The sequence below is a fragment of the Penaeus chinensis genome, chromosome 13 (assembly GCF_019202785.1).
Source record: "Penaeus chinensis breed Huanghai No. 1 chromosome 13, ASM1920278v2, whole genome shotgun sequence".
NCBI classification, from domain to species: domain Eukaryota; kingdom Metazoa; phylum Arthropoda; class Malacostraca; order Decapoda; family Penaeidae; genus Penaeus; species Penaeus chinensis.
In genome coordinates, this window is record NC_061831.1 from 25252587 (window position 1) to 25267586 (window position 15000).

General features: G+C 41.8%; 2 protein-coding genes across 2 annotated transcripts in view; one reads left to right on the top strand and one right to left on the bottom strand.

Moving 5' to 3' along the window:
* Window positions 1-10394, top strand: part of LOC125031631 (trichohyalin-like) — a 127254-nt gene extending 116860 nt beyond the window's left edge. Inside the window, exon 44 of the mRNA XM_047622515.1 lies at window positions 8331-10394. Coding sequence (XP_047478471.1) covers window positions 8331-8474 — 144 coding nt within the window. The 3' untranslated portion in view covers window positions 8475-10394. The remainder of the gene's footprint in view (window positions 1-8330) is intronic.
* Window positions 10363-11643, bottom strand: LOC125031852 (the record flags this gene model as incomplete). The annotated part of the gene is given in 1 exon segment (XM_047622840.1): window positions 10363-11643. A coding segment is annotated over 1 exon segment (1186 nt), but the record flags the coding sequence as incomplete, so codon positions are not given.
* Window positions 11644-15000: the final 3357 nt, after the last annotated feature.

Here is a 15000-nt window from a genome sequence, read left to right on the forward strand (position 1 = left end):
ACTTTTATTATTATTATTACTTTTATTGCATTATTATTATTATTATTATTATTATTATTATTATTATTATTATTATTGCTATCATTGTTATTATTATTATTATCATTATGATGATGATGACGATGATTATTATTATTTATATTATTATTATTATCATTATTATTATTATTATTACCATCATTATCATCATTATTATTATTATTGTTGTTGTTGTTATTCTTATTCTTATACTATCTTATTATCAGTCATTATTATTCTTATCATAATTATTTTTATTATTATTATTATATATATATATTTTATTATTATTATTATTATTATTACTATTATTATTATTGTTGTTTTGTTGTTGTTGTTGTTGTTGTTGTTGTTATTATTATCAATGTATTATTATTATTTTTATCATTATTATTATTATTATTATTATTATTATTATATATTATTATTATTATTATTATCATTATCATTATTATTATTATCATTATTATTATTGATATTATAATTAGTTCAATTATTGTTGTTGTTGTTATTATTATTGCTATTATTATTATTATTATTATTATTATTATTATTATTATTATTATTATTATTATTATTATTATTATTATCATTATTACTATAACTATTATTATCATCATTATTATTATTACTATTATCATTATCATAATTATTAATGATAATGATAATACTATCGTTATTATCATCATTGCTACTATTGTTATCATAATTACTGGTATTGTTATAATAATAATAATAATAATCATTATTATTATTATTATTATTAGTAGTAGTAGTAGTAGTATTACAATTATTTTAATTATTATCATTATTATTTTTGTTGTTTTTATTGTTGTTTTCATTAATCATTATTATTATTATTATTGTTATTATCATCATAATAATAATAATTGTTATTATAATTGTTGTTGTTGTTATCATTATTATTATTATTATTATTATTATTATTATTATAATTATTTTTATTGTTAGTATTACTGTTATTATGATTATCATCATTATTATTATTATCTTGATTATTATTACCATTATTAATATACTTGTGATGATCATTATTATCATAAATAGTAATATTGCTGTTGCTGTGATCATCATGATAAGAATAGAAGGACAATGAGGAGAGAGGGATTAATAAAGAGAGGGAGGGGGAGAGGGAGGGAGGGAGGGTGCTAATAACGATAGTCATATGACGGGAAAGGTCAGCCTCTTGGGAGTGGGGGGGAGGGGGCAGCGCTAATTTGTTTATGCATGGGAGGAGGAGGGGCGGGGAGAGGAGGAGGAAGGAAGGGGAAGAAGGGAGGAGAGAGAAGGATGGAGAGAGGAGAGAGGAAGGGAGGAGGAGAGAGGGAGGGAGGAGGAGATGGGAGGGAGGAAGAGGGAAGAAGGGAGGAGGAAGGAAGAGAAGAAGAAGGAGGGAGGCAGGAAAACGAAGGAAGGACGGGAGGAGGAGGAGGAGGAAGAAAGGGCGGTGGAGGGAGGAAGGGGAAGGGAGGAAGAGAGGGTCTGGAGCAAAGAGGAATAATTAAGAACGAGAGGGAAGAGAGACGGATGAGAAAGAAATGAGGGAGTTAGGGAAATGAAAGATAAGTGGGAGAACTAAAGGGATGAAGAACGAGAAAGAGAGGAAGGTAAGACATAAAACAGAAGAGGAGAGGATTAGAAGAAGGGAATGGAGGGGACAAGGAGAAGAGGAATAAGAGGAAGAGGGAATAAGAGGAAGAGGGAATAAGAAGAAGAGGCAGTAGAAGTATATTAGACCATCCTGGGTTAAAGATGCTTCCAGGCTGAAGAACACGTGACTCCCTTTGTCTGCATGAGAACAGACCATTTGTTCGTCTCCTTGACACGGTTGCGTTGGAAATAAGGGAGAGCGTACACACACATGTACATGCATACACGCACACGCGCATGCACACACGCACACGGACACACACACGAACACGCACACACACACGAACACGAACACACACACACACGAACACGCACACGAACACGCACACGCACACGTACACGCACACGACACGCACACACACACACACACATGTATACCTATATACACACTTATTTGATATGTGAATTGTTATTCTCCATCATATGGTGTTGCGTTGTGTTTCAAGTTTTCGAAAATAGTTGATTAATGTAGTTTGTCCTGTACTTCAGCTACAGAATTTCCTCTACATTATCCAACAGGAATTGGTGTCAGTGCTTAGTGACAAGCGCTTCACTGCAACTTGTTTTGTAAAACTTGTTGAGTCCATGAGTGGCTTTTAGTGCCTGCTTGAGTGTAGATTTTTTTTTTTAATGCATTGTGACCACTGGAAGCAAACGCATATGACTATAGTGGCTGATCTTGATGCTTACTACAGGCTTCAGAAAAAAATATTCAAACATGAGTCAAAGTATAATTCCGTAATATGAAACAACTCTTAGCACACTACTTATAATTAGTGAAGCTTAAACTGTATCATATGCTTGTATAAAAATGCTAAAAGCTGCTTTTTGATTGCGGTATTAGCAGACTCTTCGCTTTACTCTATGTTAACGTAAGCAAAAACAAATTTCAAACTTTTTAAACCAGTGTTTAAAGGATCTTCAGTCAGATTTTTCTCAAAACCTTGAACATTAATTTTTTCTCATGAGAGCCACAAAAACTAGTCATACTGTAATTGGCACACAAACCAATACTACGGTAATAACAAAGAAGCAACAACCCCTTTGTATCACGAAACTACGCCGTTTTCTCTTTTACCTTTAAGATTCTTTAAAAGGAACGTACTCTGTGACATTTTCAAAAACATCTTTCCCTGTTCGTATCTCCCCACACGAGGCTAGGGAGTGGAGGCGCCCCCAGGAGAGCAGCGTTGTTAACGATAACCTTCATTTTCAGAGAACCTTAGACCGTCCAGCTCGTTTACAGAGGCGGTGATGAGCTACACACATAAGGTACACTAAGCGGGGCTGTGTGTAGGTAGAGAGTAGATGGTAGATAACGTAGAAGCCTAATTCCAGGGTATTAGTAGATGATTTACACATGTTGCTCAGTAGCCGTAGATTTCCATTGGTGATTCTATTAGGTAGTTTATAAGCTTGTGCTCTTGACTGCTTGTTCCTATGTTAGATATTTATTGTCTTCTGGGGGTAACTACCATCGTCTAACAAACAACTCTGATCTTATCACTATAACTGGATAACAAATTTCTGTTCTTGCCTTTGCTAAACTTGGAAAGATATACAAGAAGGTTCTAATGTTTAGTAACTTGTTCTTTTTATTGTCATTGCTCATTTGTTTGCAGATAAACGCTTGTTTTTATGTTAACACTGTAAAATATGTTATCATTTGACAGCCTAATATGCTAAAAGGCTTACTAAATTACCGTCTATCGATGACATTTTCAGTGTGAAGTGACAAGCTATTTTCAAATAGTTTCTGATATTCATTTATGGTTTATTCCGACAGCATTTATAAAACATTTTTACTTTTTTGTTCCACTTACATGAAAATGGCACGTAGATATAAACTGAATTTTCTAATCAAAGCATCATAAAAGTTTTCAGGTGACGGGTATTTTACTAATTCCAATTTTCACAAGACATGATTCGACATTTCGAGGCGATGATGCACTTGGCAGATAGGCGATGATTAATGACAGTTGGAAAGGTTAGTGATAATAATTATCTGAAATGCAGCGATGACATTCCGACATAAAGTATATGGCCGATCATCATCAATCTGCCAAGTGCATTTTCCTGAAACGAATGACAAACCAGAAAAAAAAACATGAAGACGAAGAAGCTGATGATAAAGGAAAAGAAAAAAAAAAAAAGAGAAAAAAAAGAAAACAGAAAGAGGAAAAGTAGACGAAACAAAGGGAAAAGAAGAAAAAGTGGAAACGAATAAAAACAAGAATAATGAGAAAGAGTAGAAGGAAAAGAAAGAGAAAAATAAGCAGAAGGAGTAAGAGAAGAACAAGCAGAAGGAGAAAGAGAAGAACAAATAGAAGGAGAAGGAGAAGGAGAAGCAGAAGGAAAAGAAAAAAAAAAGAGGAGAAGAAGAAGCAGAAGGAAAAGAAAAAAAAGAGAAGAAGAAGAAGAAGAAGAAGAAGAAGAAGAAGAAGAAGAAGAAGAAGAAGAAGAAGAAGAAGAAGAAGAAGAAGAAGAAGAAGAAGAAGAAGCGGAAGAAATCATCTTGTTTATAACTTTTCCATAGAAGCAAAATATCAGTTATGAAAATTATAATTTGTGAAGTATGGACGCTTAGACGCCTGGCAGTGAAGGCGAGCCAAGCTTGTTCCTCTTTTCCGACAAAACGAGATGGCTGTGTCGTATCCATCTATCTATCGATGTATCTACTTTTCTTTATCTGTCTATTTGTCCGTTTATCTGTACATATCTATATATCTGTTTATCTATCTATTTATCTATCTACACATATTTATCCTTTTCTCAACACGTATCTATCAGTCTACGAGTATATGTCTATCTATCTACTCAACTATATGTCTACGGTTATCTTATTATCTTTTCATTCATCTATCCATCCATCCGCCCATTCATCCATCCATCATCCATCATCCATCCACCCATCCATCATCCATCATCCATCAACTATCATCCATCATCCATCATCCATCATCCATCATCCATCATCCATCATCCATCATCCATCATCCATCATCCATCATCCATCATCCATCATCCATCCATCATCCATCCATCCATCCATCCATCCATCCATCCATCCATTCATCCATCCATCCATCCATCCATCCATCCATCCATCCATCTATCCATCCATGAGTATCTTTTCTATATCTATTTATGTCTATCTACCCATGCATCTATGTGTATCTATTCTATCCATCTATCCTTCCGTCCATCCACTCATCCATCTACGAGTATCTGTCTATCAATCTATATGTCTATCGACTCATGGATCTACGAGTATCCACCCATCCACCTGTCTATCAACGAGTATCTATCTACCCATACATTCACCTCTCCCTCCATCCATCCATGCGCATCCATCTATCCATCCACGAATATCGGTCCATCCACCATACCGTATTGACCCATGCTTCTACGAGTATCCATCCATCTATCCACGAATATCAGTGTATCCCCTCAGCTATCCATCCATCCATCCAGGAATATCAATCTATCCACTCATCCATCCATCCATCCATCCACAAATATCAGTCTCATCCCTCATCTATCCATCCATCCATCCACGAATATCAGTGTATCCCTTCATCTATCCATCCATCCATCCACGAATATCAGTCTATCCCCTCATCTATCCATCCATCCATCCAGGAATATCAATCTATCCACTCATCCATCCACGAATATCAGTCTAATCCCTCATCTATCCATCCATCCACGAATATCAGTCTAATCCCTCATCTATCCATCTATCCATCCATGAATATCAGTCTAATCCCTCATCTATCCATCTATCCATCCATGAATATCAGTCTAATCCCTCATCTATCCATCCATCCATCCACGAATATCAGTCTAATCCTTTATCTATCCATCCATCCATCCACGAATATCAGTCTATCCCCTCATCCATCCATCCATCCATCCACGAAAATCAGTCTAATCCCTCATCTATCCATCTATCCATCCATGAATATCAGTCTAATCCCTCATCTATCCATCCATCCACGAATATCATTCGATCCCCTCATCTATCCATCCATCCATCCACGAATATCAGTCTCATCCCTCATCTATCCATCCATCCATCTACCGACGTTAAATCCACCCCCCGAGGCCGCACTCGCCGCCGCCTTCGGGAGGAAGCGGCGAGCGGGCGAGATCGGTCTTCGCGGCGTCCTTAGCGTCATTTCGGGTAATTGGATCACCTGGCGTCATCCTCCCCGTAATGAGTCATCAGCTTCTATCAGTCTAGTGCAAAAGCCTCGTCGCGGAAGCCTCTTGTTCATTTTCTTTGTACCCGTAATTTTATGTTATTTTCTTTGTTGAGTCGAGGTATAAGAGGCTTTTTTCTCCCCCTTTTTTCACTCCTTTTTTTTTTTTTTTTTTTTTTGTCGAGAAAGAGGAATCATATATATGGTAACGATTCCTCCCCCCCCCCCCCCCGTGTCTTCCATTCCATTTCTGTTTATTTTTTATTCCGTGTTCCCATTAAAAAAATATATATTTCTTATTCCATTTTCACGATTCCTTTTACACCTTGTACAATATTTTTTCCTTTATTTTTGACACTCTTACTTTCTTCTGCAACATTTTCCTTTACTCACTTTTTTACGCACTATTTTTCTCCCCTTCTCCATTCCTCCCACACTCTTCCTTGCAATATTCCCACTCTTACTATGCAACACCGAAATTCCATCGTATTGCAGTGCAACGTCGCGTCGTGTGCAATGATATCGCAAAAACATATTAGCACAACAAACACTGTACGGAGTTTGTCCTTCCCTTCCTAGTATAACGAAGGGGCGAGGCAGCGTGGCAGAGGGAGTGGCGAGAACGAGAGGGGGAGAGAGAGAGAAAGAGATAAGAAAGAAAGGGGGAGAGAGAGACACAGAGATAAGAAAGAGAGGGAGAGAGAGAGAGAGAAAGACAGAGATAAGAAAGAGAAGGAGAGAGAGAGATAAGAAAGAGAGGGAGGGAGAGAGTGGTAAGAAAGAGAGGGGGAGAGAGAGACACAGAGATAAGAAAGAGAGGGAGAGAGAGAGAGAGAAAGACAGAGATAAGAAAGAGAAGGAGAGAGAGAGAGATAAGAAAGAGAGGGGGAGAGAGAAGGACAGAGAGAAAGAGATAAGAAAGAGAGGGGAGAGAGAGGGACAGAGAGAAAGAGATAAGAAAGAGAGGGAAGAGAGTGGGGATATGGAGAAGAAGTGGAGAACGAAAGAGAGTTACGAGAGAAGAGAGAAAAAAATAAAAGATAGGAGAAGAAAGAAGAGGGAAAAAGAAGTAAGAAAATAGAAAAGAGAAGGGATAGGGGAAGGAAGAGGGAAGAAGAAAAAACAAGAGAAAGGAGAGAGTGAACGCGATAAGAAAAGAGAACGAATGAGAGAGAGAGAGAGCGAGAGCGAGAGAGAGAGAGAGAGAGAGAGAGAGAGAGAGAGAGAGAGAGAGAGAGAGAGAGAGAGAGAGAGAGAGAGAGAGAGAGAGAGAGAGAGCGAGAGCGAGAGCGAAAGCGAGAGCGAGAGCGAGAGCGAGAGCGAGAGCGAGAGCGAGAGAGAGAGAGAGAGAGAGAGAGAGAGAGAGAGAGAGAGCGAGAGCGAGAGCGAGAGAGAGAGAGAGAGAGAGAGCGAGGGCGAGAGCGAGAGCGAGAGCGAGAGCGAGAGAGAGAGGTATCTCGCTAAACGACCCGTCCTTTGTACAGCACGGGTGATGTTCCCACTGGGACTATCACTACCTCTTTCTTTTTTAGAACCTTTTTCCTCTTTTCTTGCTTCACCTTTCCTCTGTTTCTATTTTTACTTTCTCATCTCGTTTTTTCTTCTTTCTCTCTTAATTTTTTTGTTGCTAATTATTACCCTTTGAGGGTATCGGGGGAGGAAGAAAGGCTAGTGGGAGGGTGGGAGGAGAATCAGGATATTTTAAGCTCTGTAACAAAAAGCCTTAAAGGCCAGTATCGCTTGCCTGGCGGAATCTCTCCAAAGGGCAGTAAACGAAGGTGGACGCATGGGGAGGGGGAGGGGGTTGGGGGCCTACTCTCGTACACCTCACTGATAAACATGTCCTGACAGTAGCTGCGTTCTTACTGGCTTTTGGAGATAAGGAGAACGTCATTTTTTCGACTATATTATGCCTCCTTTACATATATTAACTCCCTACTTTTCCTGCAGGACTTAGGCGTATAAGAAAGTTTAATGTTCTTCTCGTTAAAGGATCTGTCGTTCAAAAATAACTCTACTGTATATTGGATTTTCTATATGCGCCCATCTCACTACCCTATAATAACCCCCCGTCATGTTAAATACTGACATTCTTACTAGCAATTAACTTCACGGTGGCCACTGGCAATAAATGATTATGTCACCCATAATAAATTATGAGCATACTAATCTTTCATGGTATTAACCCTAACTTGTCTTTAATGTTGATGATTTCAAAACTAACTTAACAAAGATTTCCTGTTGCTACTGTTTCAACCTTCATATTTGCCCTCTGAGACCCTTAAGCATACAGTACCATCGACTAGATCAATTAATCTTGCAATTTTCTTTCTCTTTACGTATTTACATTAATTATTTACAGCCCATTGGTCCACCAACATGTTCGCCTCTGCCACGCGAGTACCTTCCCTTTAACTAAGAGCCTCTCTCCCCCAGAACACCTCCCTGGAGAGTAACACGAGCGCCAACATCCCGCCGGTCATGAGAAGATTCCGAGGGCGCAGCCAGCACGGCGCCATGACCAAAGCCCAGTCTTTCACCGCCATCGGGCGCCAGAGCTCTCTGGAGACCGACGTGTGAGCAGCAGCAGCGCCCTCGGCAGGCCCAGCCTTGCATGGGAACGGCCCAGGACCAATCCAAGGAAGGAGGGCTTGGTGAGACAAGAGGCCGAGAGCCAGCAGTCAACGCTCCTTCCCCGTGCATGAGAATTCTTAGGGAGAAGAAAACAAGGTCTTAGAAGAAACCTTGAGATCTCAGGATGTGTAAACATAGACACAAGACGGGGCTCCAGCCGTGACCGAACCATGTTACAAATTGAATGGTGTTCACACGGACTTGGTTATGAAGTTCCAACGGAACTGTTTACTGGTGTTATTACATAGGTTACTGTGTTGAGGGTAGTCATCACAAACCACTTTTACACTTAAACGTTTCTTTTCATTTAGAAAGTTAGTTAGCCAGCTCTCCGTGTCTACCAGACCTGTGGCTGGTTTCCACACATGAATTTACTCACATCACGGTCTTCCATGGTGCTGACACTGTTAAATGACAACGCTCGCTAGATGTACAGAATCCTGCCCTTGCCTGTTTATTTCTACCCGCTAGAACCTGGGTATGCTGCTTGCTCGGACGGGAACTCCACGTTTAGATCAAAGTATGATGAAGTTGGTTAATACAATAGAGGTGTTTTCAATCAACAACTACAGTATATAAAAAAATCGGGAGTTCCTGTTCAAAAGGCGACGGATCCTTGCATATGCTGGGCATCCTGCATTAGCCTTTCCGAGCACGGCAGTCAACCTCAATTCCTGGCGGGTAAGAAGCCTGTATATTAGGGAGGCTCGAGTCTTCCGGCCTCGGGATTATTCATGTATAATTACTATAGTTAATCAAGAACACTGAGTTCATCGTATTTCAAGAAGAGACTACATTCTACAGCCGATTATGAATGTTTGTTATCCTCACGGTGGATGCAGGCAACGTCTTGGACAGGAGCCAATGACCGCCGTAAAAATGTGGTTAAAACACATAAAAATCAAAAAAGTTTTTTTTTTCAGTTACGATTAATATAGATTATTAGAAGACCAGATAACAATTCTTATAAGGTGCTATAATCCTACAAGGGGCGATATTTCTCTAGTCAGAGGGTTCCTGTCCTTCCCAAAAAACCTGTTACTCGGTGGTGTTATCATTTGTCTATAATGGATGTACTTTGCCCTTTCGTTGTCTGTTTCACATATCATGTCATGTTTTGTTCCGTCTTGCTGTAGTGCCACAACGAGTTTATTATTGTCGAGAAATTCTTTCTTCTTACAAATTATTTAGAACGTGGAGGTAAAGGCGCCTGTCATAGTTACAGTCTCTGTTGTATTCACTATTTCGACATTAAAGAGCTGTTTATCAAGAAAGCATGTATCATATGATTATATTTTTTAATCTCCCTGTTGAAAATGCTGTTCACCAGACCGTTGTTTAATAGACAGGTTATAAAGTTTCGGCTTTGTAACTTTAGCCCAACACGTTTTATGTTCTTCTTCTATTTCCAACTTGCAAGTTTCTCGTCCCTTTCCATTCTTTTAAGGTAATGGTACATGTGATCAAGAAACTTGGCAGTGAAGTTCCTAGTCATTTTCTAACTAGTCATTGAATCATCGTTTGCATCACGTGCGTAACTCATTTACCAATAACAAACTCAAGGCAAACAATCCTGCTCCGTGTACAGATAATTTACTCAACCCTGGTATGGAGATGGTGGTTTCTGGCCGGGCATTGCATCTGAAGGAATTTGCTTAGGAAAATCTAGAACATCCACATCATGGATACCTTTTGCATGCAGGCTGGCGCCACCATCTTCATATTGGCATATGCATCACCTGTTATCTTGACAGTACTCACCGTGTATATATTGTAAACAAGGTCTTCTCTTATCCTGATGAAAATGTTGCATGGATAAATGAAATTAGAAGGATTTTACAATCAATTAAATGTTTTATTTACAAATATGCATTTTTCTTCCATCCAAATAACAAATAAAAAATCGGTATAATTTAGGTTTTAAACCCCTCACGTGACAACCTGAGTGGGAATCCTCCCGAGGACGCCGCTCGTCTCGAGGATCACCTCCGTCGCCTCCGTGAGCTCGTCCAGCTCTCGCACGATTAGCCGAAGGCTCGCCATCAGGTCGTCCATGCTAACGTCCTCGCCCTGACTCACCTTCAGGTGGGCCACGGCCTGCTTCTTGGAGGGCAGCATGGCCAGACCCACCAGGTAGAACTTCTCCACGAACCAGCTGTGGTGGCTGGCCAGGATGGTCCTGTAGGCCGACTCGAAAGGGTGCAGGAGAGGCTCGTCTCCTGGCAGGGGAATAATCGCATGCAAGGCGAGGGACAGATACTGAAGGTGGCGCTGCAGACACGTGAATATAATCGTGCCGGAGACCGGATCAATATCCCCGACAGTGCCGGCTGCGTCCTCAAAGCGGATCATGCCAGAAAGGGTTTGATATTCCTGCCGATTTACGCCTTGGTGGCGAATCTCCAGATTTCTTATGCGATCTTCCAGCATCTGCGTCTGAACGGCGGCGAAGCTCCCGAAGTTACTCAGGAAGGCGTTCAGGAGGCGGTACATGCGGATGTACTCGGCGAGCACGATGTCTCCACGACTGCGACAGCGAAGGATATTGACGTAGAGAAACTGCAGCATAATGGGCTTCATCTGGGAAGGGTGGATGGCCACGCCGTCGCTGGCATCCACCGGCCGGTGTGGGTCATGCTCCCCCAGCGTGCCCTTAATCGATTCGTCCGTTTTAATGATATCGCTTGCCTCATCCTCGCTGTTGCCATCGCTGACTTCGTCGTCGTCGCCATAACTGCCATCCGCATTGTTTTGAATGGACGTGTCGGAAAGGATGCTCATGATATCCTTGAGGAGGTGCACTTCCTCCTCGACGTCAATGTTGAGGGACGCAGAGTCCGCCTCGTCCGAAACGCTGGCCACGATCTGTTGGATGTCCTTCGACGCTTCCTCCATGGCGCTCGCCAACTGCAGTCGCGTGATCTCGCTGTCCTTGGACGCCTCGAGGAACTCCTCCACAAGGGCGTAGGACGGCTCCTCCACCAGCAGGGACAGGTCGTCGGCCTCCACGTCGATGTTCTCCAGCGGGTAAGGCACGGGAGAGGTCGCGAGGCCCACCAGCAGCCACACGATCAGCATGACAGCGGGAATCAGCAGGAACAGCATCAAAAACAGCTGCAAAGAGGGATAACAATATGATAACAATAATGGGCGCGATGTTCATTAGGCAAGAGATAAAGGGTACTATAAATAAGGAGGGTGGGTTAATCCGGGAGTAAATATATACCTCGGATTGCCAAGACTAATATCCATGCTAACGGGGTATACATGAGCAGGCTGAAATTTATTAAGGGGAAGCAGAAAAAAAAAACAAAAAAAACTTTTACACATAACAGACAAGCTTAATTAAACAACTTTCAAGATAAGGGTACTTTTCTTCTCTCTTTTCTTTGAACTGATAAGATTTAGCCGGATAAAAAAAAAAAAAACTTTTATGGTGCATTTTGTTGCTGCTCTCTGATTTTCGGTTAAGTTAAGAAAGAAGAAGAAAAAAGAAAGGAGAGGTGAAAGATGGATCATGAAAAAATAATCTACAGGCTCATCAAGATTAAAAAAAGTAATCCATGAAAACGATCTATTGAATCACTCATCCAATCATAATTCCAATAAAAAAAAAAAAAAAAAAAAAAAAAACATTCCCCTTTAAACATTTATTTTTTTCATGAAAGAGCGAAAAGTTACGTTCCTTCATTATTCACGCGATGCGCCCGAAGCTTTGTCCGAACATGAACGAGATGGAGATTCTTCCTCTGTCGCTTCTGCATCACGTACTATTTTAGTTCCGGAGATCTTTTCCGAAAAAAAGTTTAGCGGGTTATATTACGGGCGTTTTTTTACCGTTCATATATATTTTGTATAACTTTTTATTGTTGCTGCTGTATCTTTTTGTTTATTCATCTGTTTGTTTGTTTATCTGCTGTCTGTCTGTCTGCCTATATATACGCGTACATACATATACATACATGCACTTTTGAAATCAATGATATAAGGATACATATCAGTAAGGTGCAATTAATATTTGTCAAAATATATATTTCCTCTAACAAAAAAAGGGGAAGCATTACTTGCAACGTACCTATATGTATACTTTAACCTTATTTTCAAAGGTGTATGTATATATCCGTTTGATAAGTATTGTGAAACAAAACGAAAACATCTACCTGTATTTCTTGCATTTTCTTTTCTCTTCGTATGTTTTTTTTTTTTTTTTTTTTTTTTTTTTTCTGCATACGATCGTTGTCCCCGGTCAAACTTTTCACAGCCAAGTTAATTCGAATAGGTAATGGTATACACATATCGATTTCCTTTCCCTCCCTCTCGAAAGAGAATAATGAACACACAAAATATCGTAATCCTCACCACCATGTAATAACAACTGTTTTAATCTTCGGTAAAAAGTATGATCACCACCACCACCACCACCCTCCACCACCGCCGCCAGAATCATCATCTTCATCTCCACCAATTCCGTCAGATTCATTATCATCACCATCAGCATCCACCGTTATCATCATCTATCATAGTCATCATCACCACCATCATTCTCACCGCCACCATAGTCCTCATCACTACCATCGAGATCATTACTACCGGCACCAAAATAGTCACCAACCACCACCACTACCAGTCACTACTACAACCATAGTCGCACCACAGTCACCACCACCATAGTCGTCATCATCACTCCCACCATCACCACCACCACAGTCGTCACCATCACCACCACAGTCGTCACCATCACCACCACCACCATAGTTGCCACCATTACCACCACCATAGTCGCCACCATCACCACCAGTCATCACCATCACCACCACAGTCATCACCATCACCACCACCACAGTCATCACCATCACCACCACCACAGTCATCACCATCACCACCACCACAGTCATCACCACCACCACCACAGTCATCATCACCACCACCACAGTCATCACCACCACCACAGTCATCACCATCACCACCACAGTCATCACCACCACAGTCATCACCATCACCATCACCACCACAGTCATCACCATCACCATCACCACCACAGTCATCACCATCACCACCACCACCACAGTCATCACCATCACCACAGTCATCACCATCACCACCACCACCACAGTCATCACCATCATCACCACCATAGTCATCACCACCACAGGCATCACCATCACCACAGTCGTCACCATCACCACTACCACAATCACCATCACCACCACCACCACAGTCACCACCACCAGTCATCACCATCACCACCATCACAGTCATCACCATCGCCACCACCCCCACAGTCATCACCATCACCATCCCCACCATAGTCATCACCACCACCACCACCCCACAGTCGTCACCATCACCACCAGCACCAGTCATCACCACCAGTCATCACCATAACCACCACCACCACAGTCATCACCACCACCACCACCAGTCATCACCATCACCACCACCACCAGTCATCACCATCACCACCACCACCACAGTCATCACCACCACCACCACACAGTCATCACCATCACCACCACCACCACAGTCATCACCATCACCACCACCACAGTCATCACCATCACCACCACCACAGTCATCACTATCACCACCACCATAGTCATCACCATCACCACCACCACAGTCATCACCATCACCACCACCACAGTCGTCACCATCACCACCACCACAGTCGTCACCATCACCACTACCACAATCACCACCACCACCACCACAGTCATCACCATCAAAGTCATCACCATCACCAACACTACAGTCATCACCATCACCACCACCATAGTCATAACCATCACCACCACCACCATGTCATCACCATCACCACCACCATAGTCATAACCATCACCACCACCACCATGTCATCACCATCACCACCACAGTCATCATCATCACCACCACCCCACAGTCGTCACCATCCCCACCACCACCACTACAGTCATCACCATCACCACCACCATAGTCATAACCATCACCACCACCACCATGTCATCACCATCACCACCACAGTCATCATCATCACCACCACCCCACAGTCGTCACCATCACCACCAGTCATCACCATCACCACCACAGTCATCACCACTACCACCATAGTCGCCACCATCACCATCACCACCACAGTCATCACCATCACCACAATAGTCATCACCATCACCACCACAATAGTCATCACCATCACCACCACCACAGTCATCACCATCACCACCACCACCAGTCATCACCATCACCACCACCACAGTCATCACCATCACCACCACCACAGTCATCACCATCACCACCACCACAGTCATCACCATCACCACCACCAGTCATCACCATCACCACCACCACAGTCTCCATCACCACAGTCATCACCACCACCACCACAGTCGTCACCATCACCACCACCAGTCATCACCATCACCACCACCACAGTCATCACCATCACCACAGTCATCACCACCACCACAGTCGTCACCATCACCACTACCACAATCAC